Consider the following 16,252-nt stretch of genomic DNA (forward strand, 5'->3'; position numbering starts at 1 on the left):
ACATGCACTATATAGAATAGGAATAAATGAAAGCAGCACATATACTTCAGAAACCTGACCAGACTTGATGTTCCACATAAATCATCTTTATCTGCTCACATTTAGACATAGTAATGCACGTTTTTATTACACCAACATAAATGGCCAGATAGGACACTGTTATAACAGCTAAAGCAAATACATTTTATTAAACTGAGGTTCAAGGATTTTCCAGCTTCTGTTTAGTTTGACCCCTGAAACTTGATGGGCTTTGATAAAAAAAAAACCTCAAGTCTGTATTAGGTAATCTTTAGGTAAATATTTGCACAGACACTATATAGCAGTTTTTAGTAAACCTTGGTCTGGTTGTATAGAGAAAGCCACTCCACTCTTAATCATCTCAGACCAAACGCTCAAACTTTTAATCTTCATAAGGAAAGATCTTCCAGAATAACATAAGTTAATTGTTGGCAGGGAATACAGTACATTCATACTATGGTCAGAAATACCTTGTTTAGAACAATTTAACTTTGTAAAACAGGAAGAGGTGAGGGAAGGGGAGTTTCCCTACCCTTTACAAGACTGAGTTACAAAAAAGCCCAAACTTGCCCATGTTAATGAATGAATAAATATTGCCTTCTATTTCACTTGGCAGCAGTATGTGTATTCAGGATATTCATCTAATAGCACTATCTGATCATATTTTCCAGTTTGGAGAGTGATTATAAACTAACCATTCTTGCATCTGGTCTTGGACACTGCTTTAGTGGACTGGAGGACATGGGCTCAGGGAGGATCTTCTCCTCATACAGTCTCCTCCTGAAAGAGAAACATTAGAGGAACACATATAAAGAATGTAACCTACAGCTTCTGACTGCATAGTCCTGCGGTCTGTTCGTGTCTCCCTCTTTGTATATGAATGTGCTTGCATAGGCAGTCCTCCTTGACATATGTGCATATCAGCATCTGGCACTGGTTGTGTGGTTTTTGGTCTGCAATCCATTCCAATCCATTATCCGAACAATAAATGTCCACTCCATTCTTCACTCTGTGTCCATGTGCAACATGTCGGGAGCCTGGCTAAGGCTTTAACCATCTCCTTATAATCAGACACGTCAGTGACTGTCTCTCATCATGTCTGTCATGGTGTATTAAAGTAGAAGCTTTACAAGAAAACTGCTGACACTCGCACGCGTGCACACACACACACACACACACAAACACACTTGTTTTAACAGTGCTCTTTACATTTCACAGACTCACATACTCTTACACAGTATCAGGGGCATAACTGAGTTAACAATCTCATTAGGCACAGGCACACGAGACATTATTAGCCCACTAACACAAATTGAGTGAATGGATGCTGGAAAGCCTTGCGGATGTGGAGCCACACTAAAAGAAAATGAAATAAAAGAAATCCAGTCATTTTATAAAGACATCACATTGTTTTCTGGAGGGTGGCTGATTAGCACTTTATAACAACCCCTACGGGATTTTCCTTCTGTCGATGTGTACATTTTTAAGCACAAAGACCACTGAATCTCATTTATCAAAGGCAGAGTCATTCTTTGGGGGCATTTACTATGAAGGAAATGCACAACACTTATTATATTAATCAGTGTTAGGTCTTCTAAGATATAACACGTCAATTCATCTGTTCCCTCAAAACTCTAAACAAGTGCTTGAATCTATGGTAGCTGTGTTTCAGAGACATTTGCCCCTAGGTCTAAAAATGTTCTGTTAGAAATACTCTGCTCAAATTAAGAGCCAGTAATATTAACAGCACCTTGCAAAAGTATCCATACCCCCTAAAACCATTTTACACTTTGTGGTGTGCAAATGTATTCAGTTCCCTGCACTCAGATTCCCCTAAATGAAATCCAGATAAACATGTAATTTATTCTTAGAATAAATAGTAGTGAACAAACAGCAACATGTTGACCAAGGAACACACCAGACAGATCAGGGATACATTTTGAAAACCCTGCATCCTTCTCCTTTCACTTCTCAATTATGCAATCTATAACACAAAATCACAAAAAAACACATTGAGCTTTGTTTGTAATGGGATAAAATGTGAAAAACCTCAAGGACTACATTTTTTGAGTGGTAATGTAAATATATGAACAGTGATGTTAATGTATTAATTAGATTAAATACTTCTATCAGTGCCGCATGATGTGACCTAATTATCTGATGTCAAAGCAACTCATACAATGAAGCTAAACTTGCGCATATTTAGAAGATGCATCTCCAAAATAGCATCTTGTTTTATCTCAATGCTTTAAGGATCCCTTAGGTGTTATTTACACGGTTTTGAAAACAACTGGGACTACATGTGAGGAAATGAAGGGATTCTGTGGAACATCAAGTCCTGTCACATCTTTGAAGTTTGTTTGCAATTTTGATAGAATTCAGCTCAGAACAGTGCAGGTTTATTGCGATCGAGGGTGTCCTTTTTTACAATAACTGAGCATCTGAAAATGAGGTTTAAATACTCTACGAGTGCCCCCAGGTGGTCAGATAATTAAAAGCTGAATTAGTCAAAACAGAAATTTATTTCACTTTTAGTTTCAGGGATGTATCATGCCTAGGAGAGAGAAGCATCTTCATAGCACACAATGAGATTAAACAATGTTATTAAATCATGGCTGCAATACTTGAATTGCAGTTGTGTCAATTCTGTAGCGCGGCGCACATGTGCGATACACTTCGAATGACCTGTGGTGCTCATGCTGTTGAATTAAACTAAGCACCGATTGAAACCCCTTTAGATTAAAACTTGAGCAGTTTCTTTGGAAGGATCAGTTATGTGGTCATCAATGTCTACCACCATTTCATTTCTCATCAATTTAATGGAATTGTATTTTCTTCTATGATCTGTTAGGTCTTAATGAGTGCAATCTTTTTACTGTTTGTGTTTATATTTAAAACTTTGTATAATTTTGGTTGCTTTGTAATCAAAAGCCTAACTAGGTAGGGATAAGCATTGCAAATTAGCTTTGGGTCCAAACGTTGAAGTACTTCCTATAAAAACAAAGTAAGAAATGAAATGAAATGAAGTTAAGTATGGTGGTTTGGACTTTTGCGTTTCCCATCAACGCATCTGTATATCTACGTTTTTGAAAGCTAAATTGGAGGCATACAGTTGGTGGCTGCTTCAAGGTATTACTGCCATAGTGGTTTTGCACTGTGTTGAATAATGGGGTGTCATTAATTATTGTTCTTTTTAAGAGTTTTTATGTTGTGGGGTCTTGTCTATGTACTTGGAACATGTATCTAATGGTTATTTTAGAAATTAATTACATAAATCAAAAATTATTTGAGCCTCTGCTGTCATATGAACCACACATCTTCCTTCTGAACCCCAGTACGTAACATTTGGCCTAATTATTTTAATATGAAAAACTCAAACTGGATTATGACAGCTTATTGCCAACATTGTGACAGCATGAGCTCAGATATATCAAGTTTGTGCAAAAGAAATGAACAAACGTAATTTTTGCAAACTAAACATCACTATGGTCAACTTCCCTCTCTGGCTGTTGCATTTCAACATCTTGCAAGTGTCCAGACTGGCTTGCAGAATATATCTTAATTTATTATTCATGGATTATGTGTATGAAAACTTTAGGTTGCAAAACCAATTTGATTCAATCAAGATGTTTTAATAAAAGAGGCAAGGTATTGTGTGCTCACATTAACACTCACACACATGTAGCTTTGAAATTTGGATGGGGGGCCAAGCTTCACAATTTTAGGCCTCTGAGTCAACAGGTGGATGAGGATAATTGAATCAGATGTGTCTGGAGTCTGAGGCCCACAGATCAAAGCAGTGGCAGGTCAGGCCAGAGCAACACACACACACACACACACACACACACACACACAAAAGAGAGCACCCACTATGTAAAGCCTCAGAAGCTGCAGCTTGGCTGATTAAAGCAACCTGACATCCAAGCCCCAGCCTGACCTCCAGGTGCAGAGCCAGCGGGCCCAGGTCTTAGCCTCAAGCACCCCCAGAAAAAGTCTGACCTTGGGATACAAACATCCACATGTCCCTGCACACCCTTCACCATAAACAGACACAGGGAAAGATCAGAGAAAAGACTCTGTGAGCGAGGAATGAGAGACACTTATACCAAAATAAACAACTAAATCGCACAACTGCACAGAAAATGTTACTGTCACACATGCCCAGAGAAAAAACACAGAGGAGAATGAAGGGGGCTGTAGACCTGGCCAAGCGTTTTCATATGTGGATGAAAAGCACACAGATGGAAGACAGACATCAAGGATAGAAAAGAGGAAAACAAAGAAATAAAGCGTGAAAGGAAGCTCTAAAACAGACATATATGATGTAATATTCTGATCTAAAAAGTAAAAAGGAGGGCACTTATTGTTAAACCAAAAACAGTTTATATTACTCTGCATCACAACAGGCACGAAAAGTTGGAGAAGACAAAAAATTTAGAGAACTGTTTTAGCTTTTAATGAGTTTTTCTTCCAGATTCCTCTGAATGACAGACTGCTATACACAATGAAACACCCCCATCTTGTGGTCAAATTTGGAACAGTACGTGTAAAGGAATATCTAAGGTTGAGACAAAATCCACATATGGCAGCAGACCTAATTCTAAGCAACACAGAGCAACACCTGAAAACAGCAGGAAAAAAAACAGTCAAAGTTTAACTTGAGATGGGGTTAAAACAGAATTAAGCCAAACCGTTCTGCAAGCAGCAAGTAAGTCTACCTCACACCAAACTGTGGGGAGATCAAACAGTGCCACATCATAGCGACACATCATAGCTAAATGAAACAAAAACATAAAAGGACTCGTGGAGTGATTCATTTTCTCTTTCAGGATGTTTGTCTGTAATCTGGGAGTTTTTCATGCTCTTATCTCAGAATTGTGCTCAGCAGAAACACAGGAAGAAGAAATGGCTCGTCTGACACTTGTAAAAGGTTCTGTAGTGACAAAGTTTTAAAATCACGTTTGATGTTATTTGATGTTATCTTTAAGAGGACATGAGAAAATATTGAAAATGTTTTTGGTTTTTTTTCCCGCTCTCCTGCCATTAGCAGTTATTATTTATTTACAATGGGAGCAGTAATGATGTCTGGTTACATGAAGCATTTGCTGTTAAACAGCGTTTTATTATTTAGTTAAAAACAAAGACAAAATAATTATGAAGTTCACATTTTAACTTCTCTTTAGAAATGCAGATCTTTAGGTTAACCAAGTTTTCCAAATAGCTGCCAGCATGTTCCACAACAGACAGAGGTTAAAAGGTCACAAATATAAAACAGAGCACTTCGTTCATCCTTCCTGATATCTGCTGAAAGTCTTGCTCTCTCTCGGTCTCTCACAGCCTGAAGAATCTGAGGACATGTCTTGACATGTAGTAAAAAAATACATTTCCTTTAAGCACCGTACAGTTCTGTGATTCCTTTTGACTTTGTTTTAAACACCTTACTGACATGGAAAATATCAAACTTTTAAATCTTTTCTTGGCAACAGTGGCCACACCAAAAAGTGTTACATAGGGTTTCTGAAATTTGGATAAGAATGGAAAAAAATGAAATAATACGCTTGCTTTTCCAAACTTGTTTCATAAAGACAAAAACCTTCTACTACTAAATTAAGTGATTTTTTGAATGATCTATATTTAAATCATATTTAACTTTAAATTGCTCGATCTCACATTGATTTAAACATTAAACCTATAAGTATTTTGTTTTATGACTTACTGACTGAATGCACCTATTGTGCATTCGTCTGTCTCTCTGTCTGTCTATCCATCCATCCACTTCCACAGAGGAAGCTCATTTCAGCCATTAGCTTCATCTGCACTGTTCTTTCATTTATGATTCATATCTCATGAGCATAGGTGAGATTCAGAAAATAGAGTGACTGGTATAATAAGAACTTTGCCTTTGGGCTCAGGATTTTCTTCATGAAGACAGAATGGAGCAAGGGTCCACTTTACTGCCAACAGGGACCCATTCTGTCTATTCATCACCCGCTCCATCCTACCATCTCTTGGGCACAAAACACCAAGATACTTTAACTCTTTCGCTTTAGGCAGATTCTGACCAGAAACCTTGAGTGAGCAATCCACCTATTCTAGATACGAATCATGGCCTCAGGCTTAGAGCAAGGTTCATGTGAAATGAAAAATTTAGCATTTTATTTCGTGGAAGAGGAAAATGCACTTAACCTTTAGCAGTTTGCAAAGAGGCTGAAGCTGACTGCAAATCCAGGACGGCTGGACAACAGGATACAGTTCAATCCCAGAGCTGTGAGAGACTTTTGTCAGTTAACTAACATATCTTTGGAATACATGTATAAATGCCACACAGTGAGGCCCCAGCAGGCCTTTTTATTGTCTAAACCAATCTTCCCAAGAGGTGACAGCACTAACTGCTGCTGCGCCTAATCGTAACGACATAATTCCACCGCCCCAAAAGAAAACTTTGGATTAAATACGGCGGCGGTGGACTTGTACTCCCTCGTATGCAGCGCCCTGGTGTAAATTAATCGCTGCCAACTACAGCGCTCTCTTTTTATGATGCTAATGAGTATGGGAAGCCACTGGGCTCTGATTTGCCTTTCCTTCCTAATTAAATTTGAAAAACCAGGAGCCATTGCTAACAACACGTTGTAGAGCCCCTGGACTGCCTCCAGTCAGAGGAAATATCCCAGAGTGTTAGGATGACTGATGACAAGTAAAGTAAGCTGCCTTCAAATCCGACACATTTACACAGTAATAAAAAAGACAAGGAAATTGAATTGAATTACTTAATTTTAAGCTTAAAACAAATTATTTTTTGAACGTTTCAAATGTTAAAAGATAAATAAAACATTTTAATGATGTATTGAGCTTTATTCTTTGCCTTTTCTGCAATGTGGGGTTACAGCTGTGGAGAGGAGCAACAGAACGATGGGTAAAGTATAAGAGAAGTTCCTTATCCTCTCATGTTGTTTTGAAGTGTTTTTCTTTGAAAACCCAAAATGGACAGCTCAAGCAGACTGATGCAAGTACTTGGCAATGTCTTTAGCTTTTCAGATAGTACTCCTGAGCAAATACGACAGGCAATCAGTAAGAAAAGCTATTTTTATCTATAGCTTCAAAGCGCAGTTCAATTTCCTCAGTCTGGTAGAAGAAGTTTGGAGTGAAGAAGTTCCGACAGATGCCGTATCCATTAACGCAAACATCTCCTGTGCCTGTCTCCCTAACAGACAAATAAAGCACGTTTCCCTTCAGAACCCCTTATACACATCAATATAACACTTATCCTATTAAGTACAGATCCAATTGTAAAAGGACCCCCCAGTTCAATCTTAATGAGTAACTACGAACTGAAAGCTGTGTAATACATCATGCTCGCCAATAGCAGATTTATTGGCTTTAGCTTTCAGCTGTGGAGAAAATAATACATTCAGGAAATCAGTTGGTAAAGGTGGGTCATCTCTAGGCATCAGGCAGTAACCCGTAATAAGCTATACCAAAGACATAAACAGAATCAGAATCAGCTTTGTTGCCAAGTTCGTACACACAACAAACAAGGAATGTGACTCTGGTAAACTTTGCTCTCTGGGTTTCTTTTTTTGGGGGGGTTTTTGCGTTAAAAGATTCTGATTCTGATTCTAAACAGCTACGGTTACAAACTGCTACTGCCCACCATTCCTAAAGTTTCAGGTCCTTTTAATGACATGTCTGAGAAAGTGTTGGAGTGATCAGAGTTTTCTCTGCTTGTATAGAGTATAAGATAGCAAACCCCTGCCCCTCCTACCGGTCAGAAGGCTTCTACACTTTTGCTTTGTTTAACAAATATATCTAGTAAGCTATGAGTTGCATGACAGCTAGCTAACTGCAGGTTGGCTACCTGAGGGAACAGCCTGACTAACTTGCCAGCTAATAACAGCTTCTTATTCTCTTATTCTTAGACGATTTTATGCAATAAGCATTTGAAAAAATAAATTTAGCAGATGTTGGTAAATGGCCTGCACTTGTATAGCTCTTTATCAAGTCACTAGAGACCCCAAAGCTCTTTACACTACAATCAGTCATCCACCCATCCATACACACATTCACACACTGACAGTGGTGGGCTACAATGTAGCCACAGCTGCCCTGGGGCAAACTGACAGAAGTGAGGCTGCCATGATGTTGATTCTACATCAGGGTTCTCACCAGCGCATTTGTCAGCTATAGAGTTTGTTCCCGCTTCCTTTCACCCTGTGCGACCGCTAACGGTAATGCTTTCTAAAATCATGTCAGCTTCAAAGGGTGGGTATAAACGGGCCTGCAGAAGAAAATCTCAATCTCAATGTGTGTTTTACCTTTGTGGTTATTTGGCCGAGTGGTACAAATGGTCTTAGATAGGATCTTGCGAGTAAACTAACCCTACCTTTGTTTAACCTAGCACATCGGTCGCACAACCTAGCATGTTCTCTGTTATGGACTAGGACTAGAAATCAAGAGAGATCCACTGTCTTCTGTACCACCTGTATTGAAACACAGTGGGTGTAGAGCACAATGTTCAGTAAGCAACATGGGGTCCACTAGATTTCCATCTCAATGTCTGTGTTCTAGCTACGACAACCATCTTGTTGCAAGACCAGACTGACCACATGGTATCAGCAGTCATCTCAGAGATTTCTCACACCAAACAAAGACACACACTCTCCCATGTTTACACTGGGATGATCATTTGGAATTGCACATTTTACAGAATCCTAGGTATTAGTCAAATAGGTTTAGTAGGTTTAGCACCACTGAGTTTAATCCTTGCTTGTTTACTGTTAGAATTTCTATCGCACATTTCCAAAAAGCGGTTGTCATTGTTTGTGTATGCGTGATGTAACGGCTGCTGGTTAGAAAGCCTTTGATTTCAAACCTTCATTAATTCTGCCTTCTAGGTGTCATAGGCCAACATACATATAAGTCTGCCTATATTATTAATAGATATTTGTTCTTGGTTTCCAAAGATGGCCACAGAAATTATGCATGTTATTAATATTTGTATTAACTTTCAACAATAGATCTTTATTAATATCTGTTAATACCAACACTAGCTCCTATAATGTAAAGGGTTAATGGGAGCTTGGGAATTTCCACCTTAGAACGTGAGCGAGGCGGACCTCGCTGCGTACATTGAGAAGCAGTTCACTGCAGAAGACCCCTCCCCACTGACCGTGGCTGAGCTGGGCCCTCCTAACAATAGTTAGGGGATAGGTTACAGAGCGCCGAGAAGCCTCTGACTCTTGGTCAAGACGTGGAGGGTTCTAAGGAATGACCTCCTCCCCAGGGAGTAACATTTGGTTTTATGGTGAAAAAATACGACCCAAAAAGCACCGACTGCATCAATGAATGAGTTAAAGACTTGAATATCCCTGCAGGGGATTCGTTTAGTCTTCAGATTTTTCAAAAGTCGAGGTCATTAATTTCACTCAGTAGTTCTTTTATCATGCAACTGCAATGTACTTGTTTATGTTTTTTCATCATGTAAAGCACTTTGAATTGTCTTGTTGCTGAAATGTGCTGTACAAATAAACTTGTCTTGCTTTGATGGCACTCCTTAAGAGACATTTCCCTTACAATCAAGGTATAATAATCAATATGTTATACTATTTTACAAGCAGTAGAAAGAACATTTTGGTTTAAAAAGCAATTTTGTTTGAGGATTTGATGTAAATATTGTGATATTGTAAAAGGTTATCAAGGATATCAAACCATAGGAATCCCATACCAGGTCAAGACTCGCCAGGTCTAAATTGGCTTAAGCAAATAAATAAACCAGCTAATAGGAGAGAACAAATAAGATCTTTAGACTGGCTGTGTGGCTCATATAAAGAGTAGTTATCTTCTGACTAAAATACAGGAGGTGTGTTTCACATCTGTAATACCGGGGTCTTCAGACGAGGCACTGAGGCCCCATGATTGCCTCTGATTTGATCATCAGCATGTAACAGAGTGAAAATCACTGCATATACAGGTCCTTCTCAAAATATTAGCATATTGTGATAAAGTTCATTATTTTCCATAATGTAATGATGAAAATTTAACATTCATATATTTTAGATTCATTGCACACTAACTGAAATATTTCAGGTCTTTTATTGTCTTAATACAGATGATTTTGGCATACAGCTCATGAAAACCCAGAATTCCTATCTCACAAAATTAGCATATTTCATCCGACCAATAAAAGAAAAGTGTTTTTAATACAAAAAACGTCAACCTTCAAATAATCATGTACAGTTATGCACTCAATACTTGGTCGGGAATCCTTTGGCAGAAATGACTGCTTCAATGCGGCGTGGCATGGAGGCAATCAGCCTGTGGCACTGCTGAGGTCTTATGGAGGCCCAGGATGCTTCGATAGCGGCCTTTAGCTCATCCAGAGTGTTGGGTCTTGAGTCTCTCAACGTTCTCTTCACAATATCCCACAGATTCTCTATGGGGTTCAGGTCAGGAGAGTTGGCAGGCCAATTGAGCACAGTGATACCATGGTCAGTAAACCATTTACCAGTGGTTTTGGCACTGTGAGCAGGTGCCAGGTCGTGCTGAAAAATGAAATCTTCATCTCCATAAAGCTTTTCAGCAGATGGAAGCATGAAGTGCTCCAAAATCTCCTGATAGCTAGCTGCATTGACCCTGCCCTTGATAAAACACAGTGGACCAACACCAGCAGCTGACACGGCACCCCAGACCATCACTGACTGTGGGTACTTGACACTGGACTTCTGGCATTTTGGCATTTCCTTCTCCCCAGTCTTCCTCCAGACTCTGGCACCTTGATTTCCGAATGACATGCAGAATTTGCTTTCATCTGAAAAAAGTACTTTGGACCACTGAGCAACAGTCAGTCCAGTGCTGCTTCTCTGTAGCCCAGGTCAGGCGCTTCTGCTGCTGTTTCTGGTTCAAAAGTGGCTTGACCTGGGGAATGCGGCACCTGTAGCCCATTTCCTGCACACGCCTGTGCACGGTGGCTCTGGATGTTTCTACTCCAGACTCAGTCCACTGCTTCCGCAGGTCCCCCAAGGTCTGGAATCGGCCCTTCTCCACAATCTTCCTCAGGGTCCAGTCACCTCTTCTCGTTGTGCAGCGTTTTCTGCCACACTTTTTCCTTCCCACAGACTTCCCACTGAGGTACCTTGATACAGCACTCTGGGAACAGCCTATTCGTTCAGAAATGTCTTTCTGTGTCTTACCCTCTTGCTTGAGGGTGTCAATAGTGGCCTTCTGGACAGCAGTCAGGTCGGCAGTCTTACCCATGATTGGGGTTTTGAGTGATGAACCAGGCTGGGAGTTTTAAAGGCCTCAGGAATCTTTTGCAGGTGTTTAGAGTTAACTCGTTGATTCAGATGATTAGGTTCATAGCTCGTTTAGAGACCCTTTTAATAATATGCTAATTTTGTGAGATAGGAATTTTGGGTTTTCATGAGCTGTATGCCAAAATCATCCGTATTAACACAATAAAAGACCTGAAATATTTCAGTTAGTGTGCAATGAATCTAAAATATATGAATGTTAAATTTTCATCATGACATTATGGAAAATAATTAACTTTATCACAATATGCTAATATTTTAAGAAGGACCTGTAGAACTAATGAGGCTGTATGTGTGTTTCAATGAGAAACACGCTACAAAAGGGCTTTGGGGAACATATCACAGTTCCATTTGTCTTTATCATAGCATTCTAGTTTTTAGACATGCGATTGGCTTATTAGAGTCACAAACACATTACTGAGCCTGATTTCAATCACAAAAAAGGCAGTAATTAATACTATAACATGCAACAACATAAGTACTGTTACTAAATTAAAATGTCAGTTGGGGTTTCTAATGAGATATAAAACTCTATTAAGAATACAATTTTAAATTCGATCTGCTCTACTTGCAGAAAAGCAACACAATAGGAAAAGACACTGGGCTTTTTTGCCGAGCATCACCCGAACAAAGCTGTTGTCTGACCCTCCATAAATCCCACTGCGAGTAGAGACGATGATGGGATGGGTGCCAGTGGCGCAGATGGAAAAGAAAACTTTTCAAAGAGGTGTGGGTCTTGTATTTCACCACACAATCCTTCTAGCGATGTTATTAAAAAGAACAATGCCTCTATTAGGATGTAAATAACTCTGCTTTTGTCATTTATTAGGAGGGCTTGGGTGCGGGGTTGGAACTAATTGTTTTAATTTCATTAATTTGTAGTTGGCAAATATGGTCTCCATATACAAATTCTCAAGATACAAAGTGCATGTTCAAATTCGAAGGTTTCACTATTTTTCCCAAATATTTACTCGGAAACAAATTTTGCATTTTTGCGGTTAACATTTTTAACAAGTAAACTGACAAAAGGCAGCTTCACTGGATGCCATAACAGGGCAGCTCGCTTTTGCTCTTCGCTTTTTCTTCCCCGCTGTAAAATCATCTTACGCCAAATCCTTTAATATGCGGACATATTTACATTTTGTTCTAATAGTACCTGCATTCTGACAGAAGGTTTGTAAACGAAAACCGACTATCTGTGGTTGCAGTTGTAACCCACCTGTGGTGAGCAGTGACGGGTGTAGAACTGGGTCGGTCCTTAAGAATATCCATGGCCAAACTTTCATCCGCACACCCGCTCAGCTCTCCTGTGACCCAGTCAGGAAGACCTCTGTTGCTCTGCTCCACAGATCGACCAGTCAGTGGTTCATCAAAATAGATGGACTACAAATTCAGATTAAAACAGCAGAATATTAGAATATCTGGAAAAGAAATGTTTCTTACGCAATCGATGTCAATGGTTATGAAATTTTAAATCTTCGAAAAACACAAGTGAAGTGTAGAATTTGTTTCATACCATGTAGGCAGGGAGTGTTTTGAGCTTTCCAGGCTCTGGTTTGGTGGTAAAAGGGCCCTCCAGGATCCCTCTTTTGAGCATATAAAGCAGCAAACGGGCATACGTGTTGCGGTTCTTTCGATCCGTCAGACCCGAACCACATGTTGCCGGGTCACACAGCTTCTTTATCCATATGGCACAACATTGGCGCTCTGACATGAGTTGACAAAGGGGAAATTAAAACCTGTAACTTATTTTTAAATACATCATTACATATGTTCATTACATATCAAAAATAAACAACAAAAATCTTAAAATAACAGTCTGTGAAGAGTAATTTTCAAGTCTTGCGACAAATTCTCAATTGAATTTCGGCGTGGACTATGACTGGACCGTTCTAACACATGAATGTGATCTAAAAATGTTGATCTAAATTATTTTATTATAACCCTGGCTGTATGAATGGTGTCATTCTCCAGCTGAAAGTCAAACCTCCACCCCTCAGTCTCAAGGCTTTTGCAGCGCCTAGCAGGTTTTCTAGGGCAAGTGTTTTGCTTCATGGAGCTTCCATCAACTCTGACCAGCTTCCCTGCTCCTGCTGTAAAAAAAAAAAAGCATCCCCAAAGGTGATGCTACTATCGTGTTTTACTGTGGGGAGGGCATGTTTAGAGTTTAGTGCAGTGTTAGTTTTTTTGCATATATGACATAAGGGTCATTTTTGTTCTTATCTGACCAGAGCAATTTGTTCCGCATATTTACTTAGGGCCAGGTTAGGCAATCAGTTGCTCCTGCATTTATTTAGGGCTATCATATGGAGGGCTGAATACTACGGAGCCCGCAAAGGGACATGGAGGGATTTTTGTTTACTTTTGCGTCCGCACGCAATATATTTTTTGCGTTATCTCACAACACTTTGTGGGATAGTTTCCAAATCAGACAACTGCAAAAATGGAACAAACACTACACCCATTGAGTTTTATTTTGAAAACACGGCCTTAAATAAAAGTCTATTGAATCAGACTTAAAGACAGTTATTATCCACAAGCTGTCAGACTATTTAACTCTGGACAATAATACTGCACTAAACCACATTTGTGACACTTTATTAGCTTATTGCTGCTACACAATGTGTACTTTTTTTTTTTTTTTAATTGCACGCCATTAGTGCTTTTGTTTTTATGGTGAGTTGAACGGTTCTTCTTATCCTAAGCATTTCGTTGCATTGTTGACTGTGTGTTAACCTGCATTTGACAAATAAACCATATCAATGACATATCAGTGTTGTTTGTTTTGTAAGTAATTTGTCATGCGTGCCGCTGTTCCAAAATTTACAGTTTTCTCAAGGTGCGACTTTTGCGAGCGAACGCAAAAGAAAAAAAATCCCCCCCATGTCCCTTCGCGGGCTCCGTAGTATTGTATGGAGCCCGCGAGGGGACATGGGGGGATTTTTTTTTTTTCTTTTGCGTCCCCAATACTTTTGCGTTCGCTCGCAAAAGATGTTAATCACCTTGAGAAAGCTGTGCATTTTGGAACAGCAGCACATTTGACAAACAGCACTGATATGGCATTGATATGGTTTATTTGTCATATGCAGGTTAACACGTAGTCAACAGTGCGATTAAATGCTTGGGATAAGAAGACCCGTTCAAATCACGATAAAAACAAAAGTGGCGTGCAAAAAAACTGCACATCATGCAGCAGGAATAAGCAAAAAGTGTCACAGATGTGGTTTCGTGCAGCATTATTGTCCAGAGTTCAGCAGTTTGACAGCATGCGGATAACTGTCTTTAAGTCTGATTGAAGATCCTTTTATTTAAGGCCGATTTAAAATAAAACTCAATAAATCTCAAAAACGGGTCTCCCACAAAGTATTGCGAGATAACGCAAAGACTATTGGATGAGAACGCAGAAGTATTGCGTGGGAACGCAAAAGAAAAAAATTCCCACAAATTTCTTTCTGTGAACAATATTGAAAAACATGTGTTCCTTTCCTTCCACTTCACAATTATGTTCCATATTGTGTTGCCCTAAATAGAGAACATGGCCGTAATGTGACAAAAAAAACACTCAATGGGTGAATAATTTTGCAAGGCACCGTATAGGTGATGTGTTCACTTCTGTTGTGTGTTGCTGTTACTGCAGCTGTGATGAACTCTCACCTGTTTTGCTGGGATGCTTGAGAACATACGGTTTCATGTCTACCAGAACATGGTCAAACTCGGTGTCTAGCCTCTCCCATAAGGCTTCATGTTCGCTCATAGTGACCTGAGAGGGTTTATCAGAATACGAAATTAAAGAATGTTGGACGGATTCACGTCGCTGTTATCAACCTGAAGCTCAGCTTCGGCTATTTCCTCTTTAAATCAATTTTCTACGTGAGAGACAACATATTGCGTTGCCATGACAACTCTTAGCAGCGCTGGGTAATTAGACAATCTGTTTAGAGTGACTAGCTTTAATGTTAGCTGAGCTAACTCACTGCTGCCTTGCTAGGATTCGCTTCTTGTATCGTTTGCCTCTCGCTTTCTGTGGCGAGCTAATGGGGTTCTAAAACATAATACAATGTGTACGAAAATATAAGCTCTGACATGAAATGAGAATTACCTTTAGCAGGACTTTCGCCGCTCAAACTGCTTCAAACTTTAAGCGTCCTCGGTTTACGACACATCCGTTTCCGCGGAGACGACTTCATCCTCCTTTCAACAGATCCCTTTCCTGCATACAGGAGCTGGATGCACGCCTGACACCAGCTTCCCCTTTACTAATTTAAATGTTATATTACTATACGATATTTAGTACGTTTTATTTTAAAGTTTTAAAAGTAAAATATACACCATTACATAGAACTATTGTACCAATATCAGTCTTGGGTCACGCCAAATTGCCCTTAGGTCTTGTGTGTTCAGGGTTCTGCGGTTACCCCGTGGATGGATTTGCGATCCATGACCTGAAAGGTGGATAGTGTAAAGTTTTGAAAGCTGGGTTCTGAAAATTCAGTTAAATTTGAAACATTAAAACAATTTGTGCTGGACTCCCATTTCTTCCTTAAATTAAAAACGATGTCACCCTGATCAGACGGACTTTAAGATGAGTATTTGAGGAGACTGAACACTAATTTCAAGTATAGTTTATCATAAGCCATCAATCCCAAGACTGCAATGCGTTAGTAATCTAGCACTGCAAGCCTTGTTAAAAATATTGATTTAAATATGTACTTATCCACATTCCAAATAAATGCTCCTTAACCCCCCCCCACCACCCATGTAGGGGGCATGATACCTTAGAGTCAGGTGCTCAACTTACACTTCTTCCACAATTACTGCTCTTCACTCCACCAAGGCATGTTGAACAACATCCGTCCCCCCCCCCCCACACCAATTCAGAAAGGCTCTTAACAGACCATTAAGTTAGACAAGTCCCCAAAACACAACTG

General features: G+C 39.5%; 1 protein-coding gene across 5 annotated transcripts in view; it reads right to left on the reverse strand.

The window, feature by feature from the left end:
* The window catches only part of LOC124862752 (centrosomal protein of 112 kDa-like), a 194,053-nt gene extending 178,530 nt beyond the window's left edge, over positions 1 to 15,523 (reverse strand). For all 5 annotated transcript variants that reach the window (XR_007036996.1, XM_047356857.1, XM_047356856.1 and 2 more), the window contains exons 1-5: positions 15,424 to 15,523; positions 14,979 to 15,084; positions 12,841 to 13,031; positions 12,544 to 12,707; positions 714 to 798 (exon numbers count right to left, since the gene is read on the reverse strand). Coding sequence is in view for 4 of the 5 variants with exons in the window: in XM_047356857.1 (XP_047212813.1) it covers positions 714 to 798; positions 12,544 to 12,707; positions 12,841 to 13,031; positions 14,979 to 15,078 (540 nt within the window). In the remaining variant the exon portion in view is untranslated. The remainder of the gene's footprint in view (positions 1 to 713; positions 799 to 12,543; positions 12,708 to 12,840; positions 13,032 to 14,978; positions 15,085 to 15,423) is intronic.
* Positions 15,524 to 16,252: the final 729 nt, after the last annotated feature.

This window comes from Girardinichthys multiradiatus, chromosome X (genome assembly GCF_021462225.1).
Source record: "Girardinichthys multiradiatus isolate DD_20200921_A chromosome X, DD_fGirMul_XY1, whole genome shotgun sequence".
NCBI classification, from domain to species: Eukaryota; Metazoa; Chordata; class Actinopteri; order Cyprinodontiformes; family Goodeidae; genus Girardinichthys; species Girardinichthys multiradiatus.